At 48.6% G+C, this 24,554-nt stretch overlaps 1 protein-coding gene across 4 annotated transcripts in view; it reads left to right on the top strand.

The window, feature by feature from the left end:
• Nucleotides 1-24,554, top strand: part of PIK3C2B (phosphatidylinositol-4-phosphate 3-kinase catalytic subunit type 2 beta) — a 106,664-nt gene that overhangs the window by 19,252 nt on the left and 62,858 nt on the right. The window contains exons 2-3 of one of the 4 annotated variants that reach the window (XM_060178659.1): nucleotides 18,267-19,286; nucleotides 24,396-24,496. In XM_060178659.1, coding sequence (XP_060034642.1) covers nucleotides 18,357-19,286; nucleotides 24,396-24,496 — 1,031 coding nt within the window. In that variant the 5' untranslated portion in view covers nucleotides 18,267-18,356. Of the gene's footprint in view, nucleotides 1-18,263; nucleotides 19,287-21,323; nucleotides 21,495-21,558; nucleotides 21,914-24,395; nucleotides 24,497-24,554 lie in introns of those variants that run through there. The other 3 variants (XM_060178660.1, XM_060178662.1, XM_060178661.1) reach the window with 3 other exon arrangements.

The following is a 24,554-nucleotide window of genomic DNA, read 5'->3' as shown; positions in this document are numbered from 1 at the left end:
ATTTGGTCTCATAGAGACTTGTGCTAGGAGAATTTTTTCCTGTTACTCATATTAGCAGTAGTTTTCCTAATAGCTGATCTTTTTAACATTTACATGAATCGGAGGCCTGCATATCATAAATTCTCTAACCTGAGAGAGGAGGAGAGAGGAAGAGAGAACCAGACATTGCTCTGGTACATGAGTCAGCAGGGGCTGAACACAAGACCCCGTGCTCGAGAGGCCAGCGCTTTAGTTTAGATACTGCTCTGCCTCCCAGGTCACAATGTTGTTTGAATCAGCTGTGTCACACACAGTATCAGTGTCCCGGACACCAAAAGTTAAAGGGTGACAGAGAGATGGAAATGACCAGCCAGGTAGGACTTCTTTTTTTTTTTTTAATTAAAGATTTTATTTATTTATTAATATTTCTTTCTTCCCTTTTTGTTGCCCTTGTTGTTTTTATTGTTGTAGTTATTGTTGTTGTTGATGTTGTTCATTGTTGGATAGGACAGAGAGAAATGGAGAGAGGAGGGGAAGAAAGAGGGGGAGAGAAATACAGACACCTGCAGACCTGCTTCACCACCTGTGAATCAACTCCCCTGCAGGTGGGGAGCCGGGGGCTTGAACTGGGATCCTTATGCAGGTCCTTGTGTTTTGCACCACGTACGCTTAACCTGCTGCACTACCACCTGACTCCCTATTTATTTATTAGTGAAAAAGATAGGAGGAGAGAGAGAAAGAGCCAGACATCACTCTGGTACATGTGCTGCCAGTGATTGAAGTCAGGACCTCATGCTTGAGAGTCCGATGCGTTATCCACTGTGCCACCTCCCGGACCACCAGGTAGGACTTCTGAACATTGTATATCGGTGTGGGAAGAAGAGACCAAGCAAGCAGGAACAAGAGTAAGGTGCCCCACACCCTCTACATCCATAGTTTTGGGGACCAGCGGGATAGCCACTGTGGTGCAGGGAGCCTGTCTAGGGCTGTCCCTGCAGATGAGCACAGTCGAGGATATGGGAACCTTCCATCGGGACATGCCTGGTTGAGGTAGGGAGGTAGACTGGGCATTGGGGCTGACGCAGGGGCGCCTAGCTGGGATCCTCCAGACCAGCTGCCTCAGAACTCTTGCCTGTGGCCCTCTCTCTGACCTCCCATCCAGGTACCCCCTTCCCCGTGGATGGAGAATCCAGGGCTATGAGAGACCGTTGGGGGAGAGTCTTCTCCCAGTTTCTCTCGGGCCCTGCATCCCCAGTGGTATTTCTCCTTTGACTAGGGTGATCCAGCCTAGGGGTTCAGAATCCTCGACTGACCTGTAGCAGGAGAGCCTTCTGGTCAGATACCAGGAAGAATGGAGACATCCAGCTTGGGAACTGGGGTTCCACAGAAGAAGGCCTGGCGGCCAGTGGGTCACTTTAGGCTGGAATCAGAAGGGTCAGTAGACAGGCATAGTGGCCAGGCATGGTGTGTGGTGTGTATGTGTGTGTGTGTGTGTGTGTGTGTGTGTGTGTGTGTTGGAGGAGTGAGATCTGGAATCAGGAGATATCTGGGGGCTGGCAGGATGGCTCACTTGGATAGTGTGCTTCCTTTATCATGGGAATGACCCAGGTTCAATCCCAGTCCCCACCACATTGAAGACAATTGCTGTGCAGTAGTCTCTCTTTGTCTCTATCTGAAAAAGTCAGTCTAGAGCAGTGAAGTTCCAGAGTAACAACAAACCAGAGGATTTGCTGGGTGACCAGGGAAATAGTTCAACTGGTAGAGCATTAGACTTGCATGCCTGTTTCCCAGTTCAGTGTCTGGCACCATATGTACCAGAGAGCTTTTCTGTTTTCTCTCTCCCTTTCTCATGTCTCATGTGAAACTCCCATAAATAATAAATAAAATTTGTCTAAACATTTTATTCATTTATTAATGAGAAAGATAGGAGAAAGAGAAAGAGCCAGACATTACTTTGGTACATGTGCTTCAGGGGATCAAACTCAGGACCTCATGCTTGAGAGTCCAATGCCTTATTCATTGCGCCACCTCCCGGACCACTAATTTATATTTTTTCTACCCTGGGATGTTCACACATTCTCATTAGAAAAGATACATAAATTGAAAGAAAAATGTACTTATGGCTCTGTTGTACAGATTTAATGGCTCTTAGTGTGCTTATGTGTATGTGTGTATATGATTTAAAAAATTAATTGGTTATCACATTGAGCATAAAATTCATCCCACATTCTCATTTAATATCAACATTTTCCATTTTATTAACAATCCTTTAAAATACAACTTTTGGGAGTCGGGCGGTAGTGCAGTGGGTTAAGTGCACGTGGCACGAAGCTCAAGAACCAGCATGAGAATCCCGGTTCGAGTCCCTGGCTCCCAAAATTTATCTTTAAATAAAAGAGAGCACCCTGGAATTGGTGCAGTTGATCAAGCACTAGACTGTCAATCTTGAGGTCCTAAGATGAATCCCTGGCATCACACAAGCCAGGTTGATGCTGTTCTCTCTCTCTCATTATATTTATTTTTTTTAATGAGAGAGAAAGAGAGATACAGAGAGAAAAACCAAAGCAGTGTCCATCTCTGGTTTATGGTGGTATTGGGAATTGAACCTGGGACCTTGGAAGTGGCATGAAAGTCTTTTGCATAACCATATGCTGTCTCCTCACCTCTCCCCCCCCATTGTTTAACAAGTCTTTTTTAAAAAAATACTTATTTATTCCCTTTTGTTGCCCTTGTTGTTTTATTGTTGTAGTTATTCTTATTGTTGTTGGATAGGACAGAGAGAAATGGAGAGAGGAGAGGAAGACAGAGAGGGGGAGAGAAAGACAGAGACCTGCAGACCTGCTTCACCACTTGTGAAGCAACTCCCCTGCAGGTGGGGAGGAGGGGGCTGGAACCAGGATCCTTACTCTGGTCCTTGCGCTTTGTGCCACCTGTGCTTAACCTGCTGTGCTGCCGCCAGACTCCCTTAGCAAATCTTTTAAAAACACACAGACAGAGGGATTAAAATTGCTGGTGTTCAGGAGCTGGGACCAGGAGAGGCCTGCCCACATTAGGGATCCAACCACATTAGACATCCACCCACATTCCTCCTGGTGCCACTAGAAGGTTCCCTGTGCACTTGGAGAGCCAGAGCCAAGAGCCGGTTGGTCCAGGCCCTCCTCTGCTCTCCCTTGCTTCTTAAATGTAAATGTCCTGGGAGGGGCCGACACCTAGGTCTCTAACACCCAGGTGTCAACCAGATCTTTGGTGGTGGGCTGCTTTTGTGGTGTTCTTGTCCTGGCCTGAGAGATGGGGACTGCTTAGGAAGAGCTGGTGTCATTCCTTTCACACCCTAGTCCCCAGACTCCACTGCTTGGTAGTGACAGGGGCCTCTGGGCACTTTGTTCCCTGGTGCTCCTGACCTGCTCCCAGCATGCAGGAATGTGGACTATTGCTCTGGGCTCAGGGGTTCTGGTTTCCTTTTGCTTCCTGGTTCAGGCCTCCTTTTCTAGGACATGTTTGCCAGTGACAGCCAGACTGTGACCTCATTGTGTTCAGGTCAGCTTGCTCTCTTCTCAGGGTGTGTGGAGGAGGTGTGTGTGTATACTGTGCTGGGATGAGTCAGGTAGGCGGGTCTGAAAGTCGTGTATAGGAGGTGGGGCTTGGGGAGGTGTGGAGGCCTGGGTCGGGTGTAGTGTATAGGGTAGGGAGAGGGAAGCTCAGTGGGTGTGGGGTTGTAGGGTTGTGGGGGTGTGGGGAAAGCTGTGTTAACTGTGGCTTGGGGCCCTAAGAGTGGTTCTAGTGGACCACGGATGCTCTGGAGCCCTGTGTGGAGAGAGCACAGATTGAAGACAGCTAGTTTAGGGACAGTGGGCAAGGAAGGAGGGAGGGACCTTGCCCTGGGTGTCCTCTGGGTGCCACTTGGGGGCTGGTCTTCAGCTCCTAGTTGGTTTCTTTTCTTTTTCTTCTTCTTCTTTTTTTTAAAAATATTTATTCCCTTTTGTTGCCCTTGTTGTTTTATTGTTGTAGTTATTATTGCTGTTGTTATTGTTGTTGTCGTTGTTGGATAGGACAGAGAGAAATGGAGAGAGGAGGGGAAGACAGAGAAGGAGAGAGAAAGATAGACACCTGCAGACCCGCTTCACTGCTTGTGAATCAACTCCCCTGCAGGTGGGGAGCCGGGGGCTCGAACTGGGATCCTTCTGCCAGTCCTTGAGCTTTGTGCCACTTGCGCTTAACCTGCTGCGCTACCTCCTGACTCCCTCCTAGTTTGTTTTTATGGGAGTCTGACTCAACTGTTTTATTCTCTTCTCTTCTCTTCTCTTCTCTTCTCTTCTCTTCTCTCCTCTCCTCTCCTCTCCTCTCCTCTCCTCTCCTCTCCTCTCCTCTCCTCTCCTCTCCTCTCCTCTCCTCTCCTCTCCTCTCCTCTCCTCTCCTCTCCTCTCCTCTCCTCTCCTCTCCCCTCCCCTCCCCTCCCCTCCCCTCCCCTCCCCTCCCCTCCCCTCCCCTCCCTTCCCCTCCCCTCCCCTCCCCTCCCCTCCCCTCCCCTTCTCTTCTTTCTTTCTTGCCAGAGCATTACTCAGCTTGGGCTTGTGGTTGTGGTAGAGATTGACCCTGGGAGTACAGAGCCTCAGACATAAAAGTCATATGCAGAACGCCTATGCTGTCTCTCTAGCCTTTAATTAAAAAAATATTTAATTATTTATTGCTTATTTTTTATTACTTTTTAATTGCTTCAAGGGTTATTGCTGGGGCTCCATGCTGGCACCATGAATTTACTGTATCCCTCCTGCAGGTGAGAAGTGGGGACTGGAACCCAGGTCCTTGTACATATGTGCTATTGATCAGGTAGACCATGACCCAGAGCATCTCTCTGATATATGGGATATCAGGGATCCAACTCAGGACCCTCCTGCTTGAGAGTTCAGTGCTTTACCCACTGTGCTGCCTCTTAGGCCCATGTCTCAGCCTTTTTTTTTTTTTTTTTCCAGAGTACTGCTCAGCTCTGGCTCATAGTTGTATGGGGGATTGAATTTGGGACTTTGGAGCCTCAGGCATGAGAGTCTTTTGCATACCCATTATGCTATCTACCCTCTGCCCCATGTCTCAGCCTTTTTCTGCTCAATTTCCTTCCTATCTCCTCAGGCCCCAAGCAGGTGGCTGGGGCCATGAACTGCCACAGCCCACAGCCCACAGCCCACACAGCTGTCTCTGCCCATGGTTCCTGCACCCACACCCATCTTACAGGGAGATGTCCCTACCTTACCCACCCAAACTGCCCCACCCAGGGACTGCTGACTGCACCCTCCCTGAGTGAGCTCAGGCCCTGCCGTGGAAATTAGATTGACCTTGCAGCTGTTCCAGAAAGGTGCAGCAGCAAACAGCCAGAGGACTGTTCCAATTGAAAAATCAGAGCCTCCATCTCTAACTAAAGACCTTCTGGAAGATGGGCTCACAGGCATTGTGGGTGCGCTCTGGTTAGGTGGGTGCCTCTGCAGTTCCCCCGAGGTACACCTGTCCCCTAGTCAATGGGGCTGGGGCATAATTCTTTCTTGCAGGTTCTGATGGCTTAGCCCTGCCTACTGTTAAGGATTTGAGGACACTCAGAACTGGGGAAGAGGTGGATGGAGGTGGTGGGACTGTCTCTCATCTCTTCCCTCTGGTGAGTCCTCCCAGGAAAGCAGAGCCCTGTTGGCTTGTCCTCACTTTGGTGTCTCTGCTGTTTGGGGACAGTTGTGACCTGCTTCCTGGCCCCCTCTGGGAGAACTTGGTCCAAAGGGCCTCAGGCTGGGGAGTGGAGCTGGGGTGGGGGTGGCAGAGGTGGCCCTGTGTGTGCAGGGCATCAGACTGTGCCCCCTTTTCAGCTGCACCCCTTTCCCGATGGACAGCCTCCCTGGGGCTTTCTTCCTACTTCATGGAGGTCACAGCCTGTTCTGAAAGACAAGGGGCTCCTAGATGTTGCTATTTGGAAATGTTGGGGTCATTTTTCTGATATGAGATGCACCGGTGTGCAGAGGAAGTTTCTACAGCATTGGGTGGGGTGAATGTAGTGGTGGTGGGTGGGTACTCAGTGGGTGGGGCACATTTTTTTTTCTGCCTCCAGGGTTATTGTTGGGGCTGGTGCCTTCACTATGAATCCCCTGCTCCTGGAGGCTATTTTTTTCCTTTTTGTTTATCATTGCTGTATAAGACAGAGAGAAATTGAGAGAGGAGGGGAAGACAGAGAGGTGGAGAGAAAGATAGACACCTGCAGGCCTGCTTCACTGCTTGTGAAGCAACCCCCCTGCAGATGGGGAGCGGGGGGCTCAAACCAGGATCCTTATGCCGGTCCTTGCACATAGTGCCATGTACACTTACTCTACTGTGCTACCGCCCCATTTCTACATGCTTTTATAAATATATTAATTTATTTTTCTATGGATCTGGAGGCCTCACATATATGTAATTTCATAGCTACTAGACAACTTTTCTATTTTCTTCTTCCCCTTCTATTTCAGAAAACAGAAAAAGTACTAGGAGATAGCTTGCCATGTGGTTGACTTGGGGGCACGCAGTACCGCTTGGGAGTGCCACAGCACTGGGAGAAGTTCTGGTGTTTTGGTATCTCTTCCTCTCCCTCTCCTTCTCCTTCTCCCTCTCTCATTCAATAAAACAAGGATGGTAGATTGGGTGTGGGTGGAGTGGAATTGCATATTTACAAGACCCTGGTATCACAAAAACATACATACAAAAAAAGAGAGAGAGAAAGATATCTCACGTCTCCAGAGCTTTCTCCAGTTCTTTGGCACACTTGTGTGGTACTGGGATAAAGAGAAATTTATTTGGAGGCTAGGGAGAGAGCATAATGGTTATGCAAAGAGCCTTTTATGCCAGAGGCACCAAAGGTCCCAGGTTCAATCCCCAGCATCATCAAGAAAGAAAGAAAGAGAGAGAGAAAAGGAAGAAAGAAATAAATATTGATTTGTTAGTGAGAAAGAGAACCAGAGCATCACTCTAGCACATACAGTGCTGGGGGTTGAACTTGGTATCTCATAATTGATAGATCAACACTATAAATTTTTTTTTCTTTTTCTGAAGTTTCCATCAGAGTGATCTCAGCTAGTCTGCCCAGCTTTGCCACTATGGGCTGACTTTTTTTTTTTTTTTTTTTTTTAACTCATGAGACATAGGAGGAGAAAGAACCAGACTCTGGTACATGTGCTGCTGGAGATTGAACTTGGGATCTCATATTTAAGAGTCCCAACACTGTCCACTGTGCCACCTACCAGACCACTGAACCAACTTTTTCCGGCCCGAGAAAGACAGAGGGAGGAGAGAGGGAGAGACACACAGCACTGAAGCTTCCCCCAGTGCTGTGGTGGCTGAACTTGAACCTGGGTCACATGCACACATGGTGCTGTCTCAGGCTAGAGGAATAGCCCTTAAGCACTGTGCTCCTTGGAGGGGTCTGGTCTGTCTGAACCAGTAGGGCTGGCCATTGGGGCTGTGGTGGCTGAGGGCAGAGGTGGGAGACAGGAAGTATGGACCAGATGATGAAGGCGATGTGGCCACCTGGCTTCTGGGCTGGAGAGCCACCCACTGCCAAGACCTTTCTTTCCTCCTTGCCAGAGCGTCCATTCAGTTGCTTGCCAGCTCTTGGCGCAGACATTTAATCATCAGCTCTAGGAAGGAAAGTTTTATTCTGAAAACACTTATTTATTTTTACGAGAGAGAGAGAGAGAGAGAGAGAGAGAGAGCGGGAGGCAGGATATTCTGTAATACACAGTGGCAGGGATTGAACCCAGGACATCACATATGCAAATTTAGCACTCTCTCTACTGATGACCACACCTCTTCCTTCCTTGTCATCGCACTGAACTTCTGACATTGCTGAGTGAGGGCTAGGGAGAGAGAGGGAGCAGAACCAACTGCACAACTTCTAAACTGGGACTGGAAACTCCAAGGGAATCCAGAGCGCTGATTGCAAGCCCAGTTCAATCTAACCATGTCAGTTCTAACTACATAGCCTCCCAGCCTCTGCCCTATGCTTTGCTCAGGTCTACTGAGCCCCTCTGTAACCCTTTGTGTGTGTTTGTTTGTTTGTTTTTTGTTTTTCTGTCTTCTATTTGATAGAACAGAGATAAATTGAAGGGGGGGAGAAAGAGAGAGAGAAAAAGAGAAGAGACACCTGCAGCACTGCTTTACCACTCATGAAGCTTCCCCCCTGCAGGTGGAGATCAGGGGCTTGAACTTGGGCCCTTGCACACTGTAATATATGTACTCTACCAGGTGCACCACTTCCAGGCTTCTGCTAACTCTTATATCCACTTTGGCTTGGAGTCAGTGGAAAGTCTAGGTGGGTGAGGTGTGGGGAGTAGAGAGATAATAGAGTTTTCATTCTTTTTTTAAAATTTTTAAAATTTTATTTATTCCCTTTTGTTGCCCTTGTTGTTTTATTGTTGTAGTTATTATTGTTGCTATTGATGTTGTTGTTATTGGATAGGACAGAGAGAAATGGAGAGAGGAGGGGAGGGTAGAAAGGGTAGACCTGCTTCAACGCTTGTGAAGCGACTCCTCTGCAGGAGGTGGGGAGCTGGGGGCTTGAACTGGGATCATAATGCTGGTCCTTGCACTTGGCACCATGTGCACTTAACCCGCTGCACTACTGCCCAGACTCCCCCCCCCCCCCTTTTTTTTTTTTTTTTTACCAAAGCACTGCTCAGCTCTGGTTTATGGTGATGCGGGGGATTCAGTGTGGGACTTTGTAGCCTCAGGCATGAAAGTCTCTTTGCATAACCATTATGCTATCTACCTACCCCCCACCCTTTTTCTTTCTTTCTACCAGAGCACTGATCAATTCTGGCTTATGGTGGTATGGGGGACTGAACCTGGGACTTTGGAGTTTCAGGCATGAGTGTCTTTTTGCATAACCATTATGCTGTCTACTCCCCAGCCCAGAGTAAGTTTTCTAGGAACAAGGACTGAGCCCGCTGTGATTGGGTCCAGGGGAGGCTGGCGAGGGGGTTGGATGCATGCGAAGAGGCACAGGTGGTTATTTTCTGTCTCCCCACTTTTGAAGCCAAATGAGAGCCCCATGGAGAGAGTAAGGGTCAGATAAGAGAAAGACCATGTTGGTGTGTGTGATTCAGTGATGGGCCCAATTTCAAAGCAGCTCTCAGGGCCGTGTAACACCTGGAAGGGCTCAACTGGGAAGCAGGGATGAGTGTTCTCCTAGACAGAGAGCTGGCCTCACGACCTTCCTTCCAGGTCTCCGTGCTGGTGGGTGGCCTTCCTGGTGGCAGGGCTTACTAGTTGGTCCCTGTTGGAACTGGGGCATTGGACCTGGGATGCAGGTGTGTGGAGTGAGGTTGGGTTCCTGGCTGCAGAGCCAGTGGGTTTGTGTGATGGGGTAGACAGGAGCAGGGGTCCTGTCTGCAAAGAAAACTCTGAGGGCCAGGGAGATAGCTCACTTGGTAGGGCAAGTGCCTCATCATGGACAGGACCCAGGTTTGAGTCCCCATTGCTACATGGGAGGTGTTTGGGCACTGGAAGGAGCTCCACTGCTGTGCTGTCTCTGCCTCTCTCTGCCTATCAGAGTGAAAAAGCAGCCTGGAGGAAGGGGGAAACCTCACATCCCTATAGCTCTTGCTCTACAAAAAGTGAAAGACAGAGAGTGAGAACGAGAAAGTGAAAGACATTTCTTTGGGCCTCCAGCCTTCTGACCCTAGGGAGGTACTGAAGGTTACTTCCTGGGGTAGTGCTAGGACTGAGTTCTCTCCCTCTAGTGGAAACTGCTAAAGTTGGGATGCCCAAGGCTGGAGACTTGAAACCCTCTGTACTTTTCATCGCCTTGCTTGAGACTCTTCTGTTTTCACTACCCAGTGAGCAGGAGTTAAGGCACGCTGTGTCTTTCACCTTGAGCAGACCCTCAGCTCCTAGGAATTGTGCCTCACTCACCTGGATACTGCGGGGTCCCATCCTGGGGCACCCATCCATGGGCTGCCCCCATTACCAGCAGGAGAGCAGGCACCATCCCCACCTGCAGCTGGTATCAGCACTGGCCCAGCTCCTCCCTCTCTGGCACTGGGACTGACCAGAGCCTGCTTGGGCAGGCAGCCGGAGGGAGTGTCCCCTCCTCTCTCCACCCTTTGATTCTGAACCATTGTGTGGCTCTGCCCTGACCCCATTTCCTCCCCCGGTGGCCTCCAGCCATGTGCTGGCAGCTGTGTGGCTGAGTCTGGTGCCTGGTACTGCCTGAGCCCTGGCACTGATGTTCTGGGCCGTCAGCAGGTCTTTCCTTTACCAGCTCACTGCCTGGTGCTCTGTAGGGGCCTTCTTGTCTTTCTGGGCTTCTGAAATCCTGAAGTATTGGGGGTGGGGAGTGTCAAACCCTGCTGGATATCTGAGTCACTAGAGGGACATTGAGAGTTCAAGGATTTGACTCACTGAACCAGGCCCTTAGAGAGGGGCCAGAAATTTCTATGTGTGAACAACTTTGCAGATGACAATAGTGAACACTCAACGTTCAAATGGGAATATATACATATGCATATATATGTGATAATACTGTCAGTATGAGATTTTCTTTTTTAAAATTATTATTTTCTTTTTTATATTTATTTATTTTTACTTTTGTTGCCCTTGTTTTTCATTGTTATTGTAGTTATTATTGTTGTTATTGATGTCATTGTTGTTAGATAGGACAGAGAGAGATGGAGAGAGGAGGGGAAGACAGAGAAGGGGAGAGAAAGACAGACACCTGCAGACCTACTTCACTGCCTGTGAAGCGACTCCCCTGCAGGTGGGGAGCCGGGGGCTCAAACCGGCATCCTCATGATGGTCCTTGTGCTTCACGCCACATGTGCTTAATCCGCTGCGCTACTGCCCAACTCCCAAGACAGAGAGACCCCTGCAGCCGTGCTTCACCACTCATGAAGCATCCCCCCTGCAGGTGGGGACCAGGGGCTCAAACCTGGATCCTTGTGCGTTCAACCAGGTGTGCCACCACCCAGCCCCTGAGATTTTCTTTAGGTGTGCTATTGCTGTTGTGTTTCTATGGGATATGTCTTGCTTCTCTCATTTAAATATTTTATTTACTTTTTATTTTAATGAGAGCTAGAGGCACCAGAACACTACTCAACTCTGGCTTATGATGGTGCTGGGGATTGAACCTGAAACCTCCGAGCCTCAGGTATGGAAGTCTTTTGCAGAACCACTATGCTATCTCCCCAGTCCCGATGTCTTGGTTCTGAAAAGATTCAGGTTGAAGTGACTTGGGAGGTAATGCAGTGGATAAAACATTGGACTCTCTGGCATGAGGTTCCGAGTTTGATCACTGGCAATACATGTGCCAGAATGATGCTCTGGTTCTTTTTTCTCTCTCATTAAATAAATAAATAAATAAATCTTAAAAAAAACTATTAAGGCTGATGTATTTAGTAGAGAATGTTTGCATCTCACTTTTTTTTTTTTGCCTCTAGGGTTATTGCTGGGGCTCAGTGCCTGCATCATGAATCCACTGCTCCTAGAGGCCATGTTTTTCCCCTTTTGTTGCCCTTGTTGTTGTAGCCTTGTTGTGGTTATTATTGTTGTTGTTAATGTTGTTTGCTGTTGGATAGGACAGAGAGAAATGGAGAGAGGAAGGAAAGACAGGGAGAGGGAGAGAAAGATAGACACCTGCAAACCTGCTTCAATGCCTGTGAAGTGACTCCCTTGCAGGTGGGGAGCCGGGGGCTCGAATCGGGATCCTTACGTGGGTCCTTGCGCTTTGTGCCACATGCGTTTAACCCTCTGTGCTACCGCCCAATCCCCCTGCATCTCACTTTTTATATTATTAAGCAGAGAGAGAGAGAGCAAATGTGGGGAAATGTTGACAGTGAGGACATGCAGGTGGTGAAAGGAAGCTGATGGAACTTGACCTGTGAAACCATTTCCATCTGCTCACAGAGAGGGACGTTGGAAGAACATGCAGCCAGGGCTACCTAGGTGCACAACTCCAGGGGGTGCCATTCCCACAGTTCCCTTTATTGTGGTTAGAGGCTTTTCACCAGGACTGTAACATGTGGGGGACCCTGTGGTGTAGCTCAGTGATGCTGGCCTGGCCATCTCATCCCAGAGGAGCTACAGAGTAGCAGAGACCCAGGTGCTTGTCTGTGTCACCTTTTTCTTGGTACCTACAGGGACATTTGCTTTTTTTCTTTTTTAATAGAATTCCTAGTAGTCCTGGAGGGAATAGAACTATATTAACGTCATCCAACCCATCTGAGACTGGAAGAAAGCGAGCTGAATTGGGCAAAAGGGAAAGCAGGAGACTGATTCTTAACATACTCTGCGTACCAGCTCCCCCTTCCCCAGGAATGAAATTTGGGGCTTGAGTTATTGGATGAAGCCAGCTGGCTGTAGCTCAGAGTTGGTGGGTCTGGTTCCCCTGCTTCCCCTCTTTTGTTTTCTGCTCTTTCCCTGTGTCTGGCTGCTGCTCTGACCTTCTTCAGTTTGCGGGGTGGGGAATGGGGGGGTGGGGAGGTGGGCTGGGGGGTGGAGGGGGATGACTCTCCTCATCCTGCCTCCTGCCCACTGAGCTCTCAGCATCAATGTGAGCGCAGGACCTGAATTTTCTTGAAGGAGCAGCTGCCAGTGTGGTTCCAGGCATGGGTTCGGCTAGTTAGGTTCCATGACCTGCCAGTCTGGTGGTATTCTGGCCGGAGCCAGGGGCCAGTGGTTAGAGAGGGTTAGCTGGCCTGCCTTGGAATTCCTGTCTGGAGAGAGTTCCAGAAGGACTGCTGGATCCCCCTTAGGCCTTTTCCCTCCTAGAGCTGCCTTGAGCCCTGGGATATACTGGAATTCTCTGGGGCATTTGCCTGAGAAAATCAGTAGGTCGGAGTCCAGAATCTCAGCACTGTGGGGCACTTTGTGTGGTGACCCTGTCCGCCCATCCTCCTGCCTTTATTCTACCTGGCCAGTTAGCCAAAGCCCAGTTCTGCCTTGGACAAGACTCTAAGGAAGGACCCTACCTTCCATGTCTATAAATTCTCACTCCTTCCTCTCCACCCAGAAAACTTCACCCTAGAGAAATTAACATCCTAGTTCAGATTCTTTTTCTTCCTTCCTTCCTTGCTTCCTTCCTTGCTTCCTTCCTTGCTTCCTTCCTTGCTTCCTTCCTTCCTTCCTTCCTTCCTTCCTTCCTCTTTCTTTCTTTCTAATTTTTTATTTATAAACAGGAAACACTGACAAAACCATAGGATAAGAGGGTTACAACTCCACCCAATTTTCCCCACCAGAACTCTGCATCCCATCCCCTCCCCTGATAGCTTTCCTATTCTTTAACCCTCTGGGGATTATGGACCCAGGGTCATTATGGCGTGCAGAAGGTGGAAGGTCTGGCTTCTGTAATTGCTTCCCCGATGAACATGGGCATTAACAGGTTGATCCATACTCCCAGCCTGTCTCTCCCTTTCCCTAGTGGAGAAGGGCTCTGGGGAAGCGGGGCTCCAGGACACACTGGTGGGTTTGTCTGCCCAGGGAAGTCCGGTTGGCATCATGGTAGCATCTGGAACCTGGTGGCTGAAAAAGAGTAAACATATAATGCCAAACAAATTGTTGACTAATCATGAGCCTAAAGGCTAGAATATTGCAGATGAAGATTTAGGGTCTCCGTTTTGAAGATAGCTAGTAGGCCTATTTTAGTTATATTCCAAAGGGCCCATGTCTGTACTAGTTTTGTAATAATCCCCTCATGGAAGATAGAAGTTTAATTAGGGCTGCAGCAGTTAAAAGGAGGGACTGGATTTGGGAAGCATTAAAGAGAGAGAGTTGGCAAACCTTGGTTAAATATAGGGGTAGAAAGAAGGAGTCCTGGGTGGTGGTGGGGTTTGAGCTTAGATTACTAGATAGTTCAGGAGAAGGAAGAATATGACAGTTTGGGGGCTAAGTAGTGGCTCACCCAGCTGAGAGCTCATAATATCATGCACAAGGACTTAGGTTCAAGTCCCTGGCCCCTAGCTGCATGGGGGAAGCTTCATGAGTGGTGAAGCAGTACTGCAGGTCTCTCTCTCTCTTTCTCTCTCCTATTTTTTACCTCCCTCCACCCTCTTCCCCTCTCAATTTGTCCTTGTCCTATCAAGTTGTAAGGAAGGAAGGAAGGAGAGAGAAAGATAGACAGGGAGCAGGTAGTAGTGCACCTGGTAATGCTCATGTTACAATGTGCAAGGACCAAGGTTCAAGCCCCTGGTCTCCACTTGCAAGGGGGAAAGCTTCACAAGTGTTAAAACAGTGCCAAGGTATCTCTCTTTTCCCCAATCTCCCCCCTTTCTTTGAATTTTTCTGTCTATCCAAAGTAAATAAACAAATAAATCAAATACAGACAGACCACCAGAAGCAGTGAATTTAAAAAAATTTTTTTTCTTTATTGGGGAATTAATGTTTTACATTCAACAGTAAGTACAATAGTTTGTACATGCATAACATTCCCCAGTTTCCCATTTAACAATACAACCCCCACTATGTCATTTATCATCCTTCATGGACCTGTATTCTCCCCACCCACCCACCCCTGAAGCAGTGAATTTAACATGCAGACACAAGCCCCACTGATAATCTTGGTGACAATAAAAAAAAAAAGATGGTGATAATTCATTTTGGGCATTTGGAGTTTGAGAGCTGGATGGGCATATAAGCTTGAGGGGAGAGAACATTTAAATGGTGAGAGCAGACGAGAACAGGGAGGGGTGGGATAATGGTGGGGGTTATGTGTCCAATTAACAGTGGGCCAATAATGGACTTCTGAGCCAACACTGGCATTTCAGGAATGGTTAGGGGAAGAGAAGGACCAAAATAATGTGAAGGACATGTGGGGTGGGTGGATATCAAGAAGCCAGAGGGTTTAAGGAAGAAGGGAATGGCTCTGTAGAATGAAATGGAGCCTGAGGCATGGAATGGCCTGGGCATCACTGCTGGAGCAGTTTTCTTGGAATGCTGGAGGCAGAAAGCAGATTACAATAAATGGGAATCAGGAATTTGGAAACATGTTGTCTGTTCTCCTGAAGCTTGACTGAGAAAAGAAGGCAAAGTTGAGGGTATGAGTTAGGGACAAATGCAAGGGAAATGCTCACCACACAAAGCTTTATTTTGTCCTTTTTCCTTTCTCTCTCTTTCCTCTCTCCCCTCCCTCCTTCTTTCTCTCCTTTTCTTGTCTTACTTTTTCTTCAACTAGAAGAAGCTTGAACTTGTACATGTGCTCTGTTCAGTTATGGAGAAGAAAGGCAGATAGAGGGGAAGGAAGAATTATTTCTGGAGCATGACACTGAATGGGGCTTAGTGATGAGAGCAACCCTTGCTGCTTCAGAAGGGTGAAAGGCAGGGTGCAAGCCTGGATAAGTTAATGAGAAGAGAGGCAGGAAGTTGAGGGAGATTATTTTCAGTGACCTCAATGTTCCTTTTCACAATGGTGCCTGGCTAAGGCCAATTTGAATACTCTGCTCATGCTAAGAAATGTAGTCATTCTCTGGATTAAAAGACCTGACTCAGTCTAACTTTGGTCATTTATCTGGTGTCTCCCATCAAATGCACTAAGACTTTTCTTTCCTGGATCAGTTGTTTAATTCTGGGCAGCTATGATCTCAGTATTTCTAGTCATCTAAGTTCTTTAAATGTCAAATAACAAGGCTTCCTATTATCCTCTGTAGGTCAGCCATAATCTTTAAGGCTCTGTTGATGAGTGAAAAACTATAGGCAGAGAAATTAATAGAGCAGCACTTACTGTGTGCTGAGACTGGATTCAAGCTATTTCACCTTGGGAGAAGCTGCATCTCAAGTGTAGTGGTTTTCAGATTCACTCAGCCATCCATGGCCCTCAGGCTGGGGCTTCGTGCTTGTGCTGCACCAGGGCCTTTATTTTTAAAAATATTTTATTTATTAATTTAATAGAGACAAAAAATTTAGAGGGAGTGGAGAGGAGAGACATCTGCAGCAGCGCTTCACTACTCCTGAAACTTTCCTCCTCCAGGTGATCCTGGGTGCTTGTATATGGTACCAAGTGAGCTGTGCACTACCACTACCAGCACTACCACCTGACCTCTTTCCCTCCCCTCCCCTCCCCTCCCCTCCCCTCCCCTCCCCTCCCCTCCCCTCCCCTCCCCTCCCCTCCCCTTTTTCTTTCTAAAAGGATACTCACACTGGAATTTAAAGGAAACTGCTTGTAGCCAGAGGCAACTAGCCTGGGGCTGGGAGTAGAGAGGATTTCCCCCTTGCCTGACTTCCCCCGTGGGTGTGTGGAAGACATTATTTTTACACACCTGCAGTCCATCAGGCACCTGGATTGCACCTGCTGACAAGCTTGATTTTATTGTGCATATTGGCATATGGGGAGGATCCTAGCGCACTCTGAGGTTTGATTAATATGGTTTTATTGCACTTTTCATTTATAACTTTATTGACTTGTAACTGGCATTGATAAACTGTACATATTTAAAGTGTGCAACTTTATAAGTTTTGACATATGTATGTACCTGTGTAACCATGGCCACATCAAGAATGAACTCATCATTCCCACAATTTCCCTCTGCCCACTCTTTCCCAATTAATGGAATCCTTCTTAGCATAGTTACTTTGACATTCACCCATGTATGTACATGTGTTAGATTTTGTTCCTCTTTTTTAAAATTTATTTATTCCCTTTTGTTACCCTTGCTGTTTTCTTGTTGTAGTTATTGTTGTTGTTATTGATGTCATCATTGTTGAATAGGACAGAGAGAAATGGAGAGAGGAGGGGAAGACAGAGATGAGGAGATAAAGATAGACACCTGCAGACCTGCTTCACTGTCTGTGAAGCAACTCCCCTGCAGATGGGGAGCCGGGGGCTTGAACCGGGATTCTTATGCTGGTCCTTGCGCTTTGAGCACATGCACTTAGCTGATTTTGTTCCTTTTTGTTGCTGAGTAGTATTCAACTGTGTGGGCATAATACATTAAAAAAATTTCCACTTGTCAGTAGATGTTTGGGTCATTTCTAGTTCTTGATATTTCTGTTTCTTTGTGTTTAATTTTATCTGATAGGACAGAGAGAATTTGAGAGGGTGGGGGCAGAGAGAGAGAGAGAGAGGGAGAGAGAGAGAATACTTGCAGCACTGCTCCAATACTTGTGAAGCTTCCCTTGTATAAGTGGGAAGTGGGAACCAGGGATTTGAACCTGGATTCTTTTTTTTTTTTTAATATTTATTTATTCCCTTTTGTTGCCCTTGTTGTTTTATTGTAGTTATGATTGATGCCATTGTTGTTGGATAGGACAGAGAGAAATGGTGATAGGAGGGAAAGACAGAGATGAGAGAAAGATAGACACCTGCAGACCTGCTTCACTGCTTGTGAAGCGACTCCCCTGCAGGTGGGGAGCCGGAGGCTAGAACCAGGATCCTCATGCTGGTCCTTGTGCTTTGTGCCACATGTGCTTAACCTGCTGCGCTACTGCCCGACTCCCGAACCTGGATTCTTGTGCATGATAACGTGTATGCTCAACTGAGTGCACCACCACCTGACCCCAAATACTTCAAATAAAACTTTTATGAATAGGGCCAGCAAAACAGCTCACTTGGATAGTGTACTATTTTGCCATGTTTGCAACTCAGGTTCAGCTTGGCCCCTACCACACTGAAGAAAGCTCTGGTGCTATAGTCTCTCCTAGCCTCTCTGTCTTTATCTAAAAAAAAAAAAACAAAAACAAACAAAAAAAAACCTGCTATGAATATGCAAGTCCAAAGTCTGTGTGTAGACATCTCTTGGGTAAGTAACTGGGCAGTTGAGTCATACGCTTTTCAAGGTGGTTATACCATTTCCATTCTGCACCAGCATACTTTGAGAGCTGTCCTCTTGAAACTACCTGGGAAGCCTTATTTCCTCTTGGTTGATGAGTCTTTTTCTTTCCTGGGGCACATGGGAGAAAGAGAGAGTTGAAGGTGAGAATTAAGGATCAGAAATGACAATATTTATAGCTAAAAATACAGGTAAATGGGTAAAAGTTGTCTTGGGACCCCCCCCCCCCGTTTCAGTTTCTTTCCATCTGTTTTAGTTGCTGCAGTAACAGATATTAGTCCAAGTTATGTCTTTTAAGTCAGATTATTTTTTTAGGTGGAGCTGGGGCCTCATGCATTTTTTATTGCACCATGCCAGGATAACTTTTCATTTGGAAAGAGAGACAGACAGTATTAGAGCTCCCATTGGTGCTGTAACATCTTTCATGTGGTGCCAAGGCTCAAATCCTACCCAGTGAGCTCTTTCTCCAGCCCCCAAGGCCATGTCTCTGGGTGGGCCAGAATGATTGACGTTTGCATCCCTCGCCTGCAGGTGCCCAGACATCATGCCACAGCCCTGTAGACCCGACACCAGCAGGAAGTAGAAGAGCTCCTCGTTTTCTCTGTTTTGTTCATCCTCACAATGTCATCGACTCAGGGCAATGGAGAACACTGGAAGTCCCTGGAGTCAGTGGGCATCAGCCGCAAGGAGCTGGCCATGGCCGAAGCCCTGCAAATGGAGTACGATGCTCTGTCCCGGCTCCGGCACGATAAGGAAGAGAGCAGAGCCAAGCAGAATGCAGACCAGTCTCTCATCAGCTGGGACGAGCCCGACCTTGACTTCTACAGCAAGCCGGCGGGGAGGCGGCACGACCTCAAGCTGCTTCGCGGTCTCTCTGGCTCAGATCCCACCCTCAATTACAACTCACTCTCCCTGCAGGAGGAGCCATCCACCCTCTCTACCTCCCAGGGCTCCCAGCCTGGCCCAGAGCCCTGGCCCAAAGCTTCCCCGGTGGGAGACTATCTCTATATTTTTGATGGCTCTGACAGGGGGCTCTCTTTGTCTCCAGGATCGGGGGATGTAGAGAGTTCTTCCAAGAAACTGTCCCCACCTCCTCTGCCTCCCCGAGTCTCCATCTGGGATACCCCTCCACTGCCTCCCAGAAAGGGGTCCCCTTCATCCTCCAAAGTCTCCCAGCCCAATGATATCAACACTTTCTCATTGTCACAGTCACCTGTGGACAAGCTGCTGGGGCGCAGGATCCTGGAGCAGGAAGGGGAGCCAGGAGGTGGTGGCCCAGGGCACCTTCTGGGCTCTGTGGACTATGATGGCATCAATGACGCCATTACTCGGCTCAACCTCAAGTCCACCTATGACACGGAGTTGCAGGACGCCACCAGGGGATGGAAGGAGGGCCGTCAGGCCCTGGACTTTGGCAGGGACACTCCTGGCAAGCCAGTGGCCCGGAGCAAGACCATGCCCCCTCAGGTGCCCCCTCGTACCTATGCCTCCCGCTACACCAACAGGAAAAATGCCACGTCGGGCAAGAACCATCGGATTTCTGCTGCTTCGGTGAGGCCCTTGCTGCACTTCTTCTGTCTCTTTCCTGACGCCACTCAGAAACCAGCCAGCATCCCTGTTCTGCTCTGCTGTTGCAAACCCACACCTGCTAAGTATTCACCCCTGTGTTGCTCCTCCCTTCCTTGCTGCTTCTGTCATCTGGCCCTGGCAGGGGAGAGAAATGGGGGCCTGTGCAGACTCCTCAGGGCTAAGTGTCTGGGGTCTGGGGTCCCAGTTCCTGGTGATGTGAGGCTTGGGGCAGAGGGGGGCTTCAGCGTGATGGGGGGTGACCAGCTGGGATTAACAATGTCGTAGTTGCCCTGGACTCATTTACTCCAAAGCTCCTTTTGGCTTCTCTCTCTTTGTCTCTCTATTTCTGTCTCTCCTTATATCTCTGTCTTTCCTTCTCTCCTTGATTCCTTTCCTTCCCCTATTCCCCTTTATTCCAGAGCTCCGGTCAGTACTATTTATGGTGGTGCTAGGGATTGAACTGGGTCCTTTGGTACCTCAGGCATGGAAGACTTTTTGTATAACCAGGATGCTATCTCCCCAACTGTCTTCCTTATTCTCTTATTTATTTCCCATCTCAATCAACTGTAAAGTGAACAGTTCTGTGGCATTAAATGGATTCACGTTGTCATTCGTGTCTCAACCCCATCCATCTCTTCTCACAGTTCAGATAAGTTCTCACACTTCAGAAAGTGCGTGTGTGTGTGTGTGTGTGTGTGTGTGTGTGTGTGTGTGTGTGTGTCACACCCAGTTAAGCATACATAGTACTGTGCACAAGGATCTGGGGGCTTAAGCCTTCGTTCCCCACCTGAAGGGTGCTTGCACTTCACAAGCGGTTTGCAGGTGTCTATCTTTCTCCCTGTCTTCCACGCCTCTCTCAATTTCTCTCTCTGTTCTTTCAAATAAAATGGGGAAAAAGTGACCGCCAGAAGCTGTGGGTTTGTATGTAGTGCTGGCACTGAAACCCAGTGATAACTCTAGAGGAAAAGAAAAAAAGAAAAAGAGAGAGGGAAGAGAAAGAGCTGGCAGGACAGCTCACCTGGCTAGTGCGCCTGCTTTGCCATGTTCACGACTCAGTTTCATACATGGCCCCCACTGCACTGAAGGAAGCTTTGGTGCCATAGTATCTAAAATAATTAGAAAAGTAATCCAAAACAATCATACTTTTAGTTTTACTTTTATCAGTACATCATACAAAGTAGTGAGATGATGATGATGATGATGATGATGATGATGATGATGATTAGTCTCCAGAGTGATCACTGGGGCTCAGTGCTAGCACCATGAATCCACTGCTTCTGGTGGCCATTTTTTCCATTTTATTGGATAGGACAGAGAGAAATCGAGAGAGAAGGGGGAGAAAGAAAGGGAGAAAGATAGCTGCAGACCTGTTTCACGACTTATGAAGTGTCCTCCCCCTTGCAGGTGGGGAGCCGGGGGCTTGAACTGGGATCCTTGCGCAGGTCCTTGTGCTTCGCATTATGTGCTTAACCTGGTGCACCACTGTCCAGCCCCACAAGTATTATTATTTTTTAAAAGGTTTATTTATTTTTAAAGGCTTATCTATTTCTGTGAGAGAGACTGACCAAAGCATTGCTCAGCTGTGCCAGATGGCAGTGCTGGGGATTGAACCTGGACACTCAAGCATGGAAGTTCTTCTTGTCAGTGTGCTTAGCTTCTTTCTCGTTGGTCTGAAATAGTAAAATATCTAGATAAAAGCACTGGGTGGGGTTCAGGCAGCTTTAATCCCTCTTATTAATTGTATTTTCTGTTGAAAGAATCAGCAGCAGCATCTCCAGGGGTGGGACCTGAAGGTATTTCAGTGCTTTGCATCTCACCCTTGGTTTGTGGGAGCACTAGCTCAGGAGGAGTCTGGAGGCTCCTCCAGGGCTGAGGACTTAGGGAGTACTAGCATGCCACCCCATTCTAGCCGTTTCCTCATAGCCTTTGTCTGAGGGACAGTGGGGCTTTCCCACCGTCTGTTCAACACTTGGGACTCTGCACAGCTCTGGGCTGGCCACATGTTCCTTCCTATGCTCCTGCTGGGAGTCCTCCCAGAGCTGCCTTTCTCCTAGGATCGGCCTCGGCCCAGGAGTACCGGGCTTTTTAAAGCCTCTGTGAGGTGGGGCTGCTCCTGCTATTTATAGGGGTTGGGAGATTCCTGTTCCCGGCACCTAGGGCTGGGCCTGCTCAGACTGGACTACTTCTGGGGTAGGTGGCCACCTCTGTCACTCTGGCACCTTTGTGCCTTCCCCTTTCTCTCCCCTTCCTCTCCCCTTCCTCCAGTGTCTTTTGTGTCATCAGAGTTCTGAGAGGGCACTCTAGCCAGAGTCTCCTTGAAGAAGCTAGGGCAAAGACAAAGGTCTTGCCAGTCCTCAGGGGAAATGCAGCCTTGGTCTTCTCCACCTCAGCTTGGGACGGGGCACCTCATGGGCCACAGGCCTGTACCACCACCCCGCCCTCGCCGGGTTTCCAGCCGGAGGGACCCTCCTTGTCCTAAGTTTGCAGAGTCAGATCTGGAAATGCTTGTCTCCCAATGCCAGCCTGGCACCCCCGCTGCCAGCCTGTGCCCAGCAGACTCCCCTAGCCAGCATCGGGTGATGCCACCAGGGCCTGCCAGCCGGCCAAACGTAAGTGGCTTTTGTTTTCTTATGGAGCTGGTGAGTGGTGCTGGAAAGGTATGAAAATGACCTTCCATGGCCACTGTTCTTCATCTCATGGCCTCCCCTTTTTCTTTTCCCCTCTGTCTCTCTCTTCCTCTTTGTCTCTCTCACACACACTTTTTTGTGGGGTCATTGCTGACAGTGGCACTATTGTTTTGACTGGGACACAGGCACGAACTTGGCAGAGCCAGGGCCTCACATGCTCACTTCCCCCACTGCTGGCCTCCCCTCTGTGAACCCCCCCCCCCATGCTCACCCAGGCGGGCAAGAGAAGCAAGAAATAGAGAGAGTGTGTGTCATTGGAGGAAACAATCTGGATATTCAAACAGTACTCAGTTGTTGCCTTCTGCCTCAGGGGCAAGGAGGCCCTGAGGCCAGTCAGTGGGAGGATGGGAAGTGAGAGGTGAGGTTCTGCTGTGAACACTGACCTAGCTCTAGGCTACCTGGAAGTGGATCCTTGACCAGAAGCAGGCTTGGTGCCCCCCTCCGGGTGGCTGCTCTGTCAGGCAGAAATCCGTCATGCCCCAGCTCTCCCCCTGCTTTCTGCTGCCCGGAGCTCTGTGATGGGCAGACTGGTTTGAGAGACCTCCTTTACCCCCCAGCATGAACATGCTTTGGGACAGGAAGTAGGGCCCAGCCTGGCTTCTGAAGGACATCCCAGTTGTTGAGAATTGGAAGATTCAGGAGCCAGGGGGAGCTTCCACTTCTCCCAGGTCCTCTGCTGCCCAGACAGCTGCTTTGACGCTTTCTTTCTCAAATAGCTGTTGACCCAGAAGGCATGGGGCATCTGAGTCATTGCCTCCATCTGAGGGCTCCTGGTGGCACTCTGCCTTGGGCCCCTGGGGCTCACAGTGGAACCTTCTGCCCTGGGCTCAAGCTTCCCTGGAGACTGCTGGGGCAACCCACTTGCCCTCAGTGGTGGTGGTGGGGGAAGCAGCTGCCTGCTCAGCTCCCGGCCACGCCTCTTGGGGCATCCCACAGAAAGCTGGCCGGTGGCCCAACACTGAGAAACCTGCAGGACTAATCTCTTTCTACACCATTGGGGAGTGGCTGGGGTTGCACTTTTTTTTAAAAAAATATTTACTTATTCCCTTTTGTTGCCCTTGTTGTTTTTTTTATAGTTGTAGTTATTATTGTTATTGAGGTTGTCATTGTTGGATAGGACAAAGAGAAATGGAGATAGGAGGGGAAGACAGAGGGGTAGAGAAAGAGAGATACCTGCAGACCTGCTTCACCACCTGTGAAGCAACTCACCTGCAGGTGTGGAGCCAGGGGCTCAAACTGGGATCCTTATGCTGGTCCTTGCCCTTTGCACCACATGCGCTTAAGCCACTGTGCTACCACCCAACTTCCGGGGTTGCACTCTTGTCCATCCCACCCAGGTACCTCTGGACTCTGGTCTCTTGCGTCTATCTGCATCTGTCTTCTAGGGCAGCAGATTCATTATTTTTGAATCCCCCACAATTTATCATGCTATCCCACTGAATGGTTAGAAAAGTTATGTTACCTATACATTTTTTTTCCTTCTTCTTTCTTTTCTTTTTTAATATTTAATTTATTTTAATGAGAGCAGTATACAGAGAGAGAGGTGGGGGGGAGAGAGAGAGAGAGAGAGAGAGGGAAAAAGAGAGAGAGGGAGAGAGAGCCTCCACCAGCCGGGGGAACGCTTCACAAGTGGTGAAGCAGAGCTGTAGGTGTCTCTGTCTCTCTCCCTATCAACCCTCCCCTCTTAATTTCTCTTTGTCTCTATCCAATAATAAAATAAAAGGATTAAAAAATAATAAATTCTTTAAAAAATAAACTTAGAGAGAAGAGAGAGCGACCAGAGTACTTATTCAGCTCTGGCTTATAGTGGTACTAAGAATTGAATCTGGGATCTCAGCCTCTGGCATGAGTCTTTTGTATAGCCATTATGCTAACTCTTCAGATCTCTATTCTTCTCTCTCTCTCTCTTAAATCCCTTCTTCCCTTTCTCTTTTCTGCCTTGCTCCCTCTCTCTCTCTTTCATGAAGCCAGGGTCTAACATGCATGTTCTCACCATCCCTGTCAAGACTTGACCCTGAGCATGCATCTGGCAAGGCATGCATGGACCCTCCTTGGTGAGCTATCTCTGCCCTCCCCTTTTTAAATGTAATGAATTTGGGAAGAGTTGTTTTTAAGACTGGACCCATTTATTTTTCATTTAAAGAGAGATAGTGGTAGACATACGTGCACACATACTGAGTAATGACACCTCAGCACTGTTCCACTACCCATGGAATCCTTACCCCCGTGCTCTTCAAGGTGCTCCCACAGGGTGCCAGGGCTCGAACCCGGGGCCTCACGCATGGTAAGGCGTGTGCTCTGTTGGGTAAATGATCTCCTGGCTCCGGAATTCACTCCGGGTGCTGCCTGTGGGAAGGAGCCGCCCTGCGGGAGAAGCACTGAGCTGGCTGCTCTTCTCTTAAAGGTGGGCTCCCGGCCCCACGCCGTCGCCAATGGCCATGAGTTGTTTGAGGTCTCAGAGGAGAGAGATGAGGAAGTTGCCGCATTTTGCCACATGCTGGATATGTAAGAGTTAAAGAACGGGCCATCTGGGAGGGGGGTTGGAGGCTGGGGTGGAGGGTCA

Source organism: Erinaceus europaeus, chromosome 19, assembly GCF_950295315.1.
Source record: "Erinaceus europaeus chromosome 19, mEriEur2.1, whole genome shotgun sequence".
In the NCBI taxonomy this organism is placed as follows: Eukaryota; Metazoa; Chordata; class Mammalia; order Eulipotyphla; family Erinaceidae; genus Erinaceus; species Erinaceus europaeus.
This window is presented reverse-complemented; position numbering and strand designations above follow the sequence as displayed.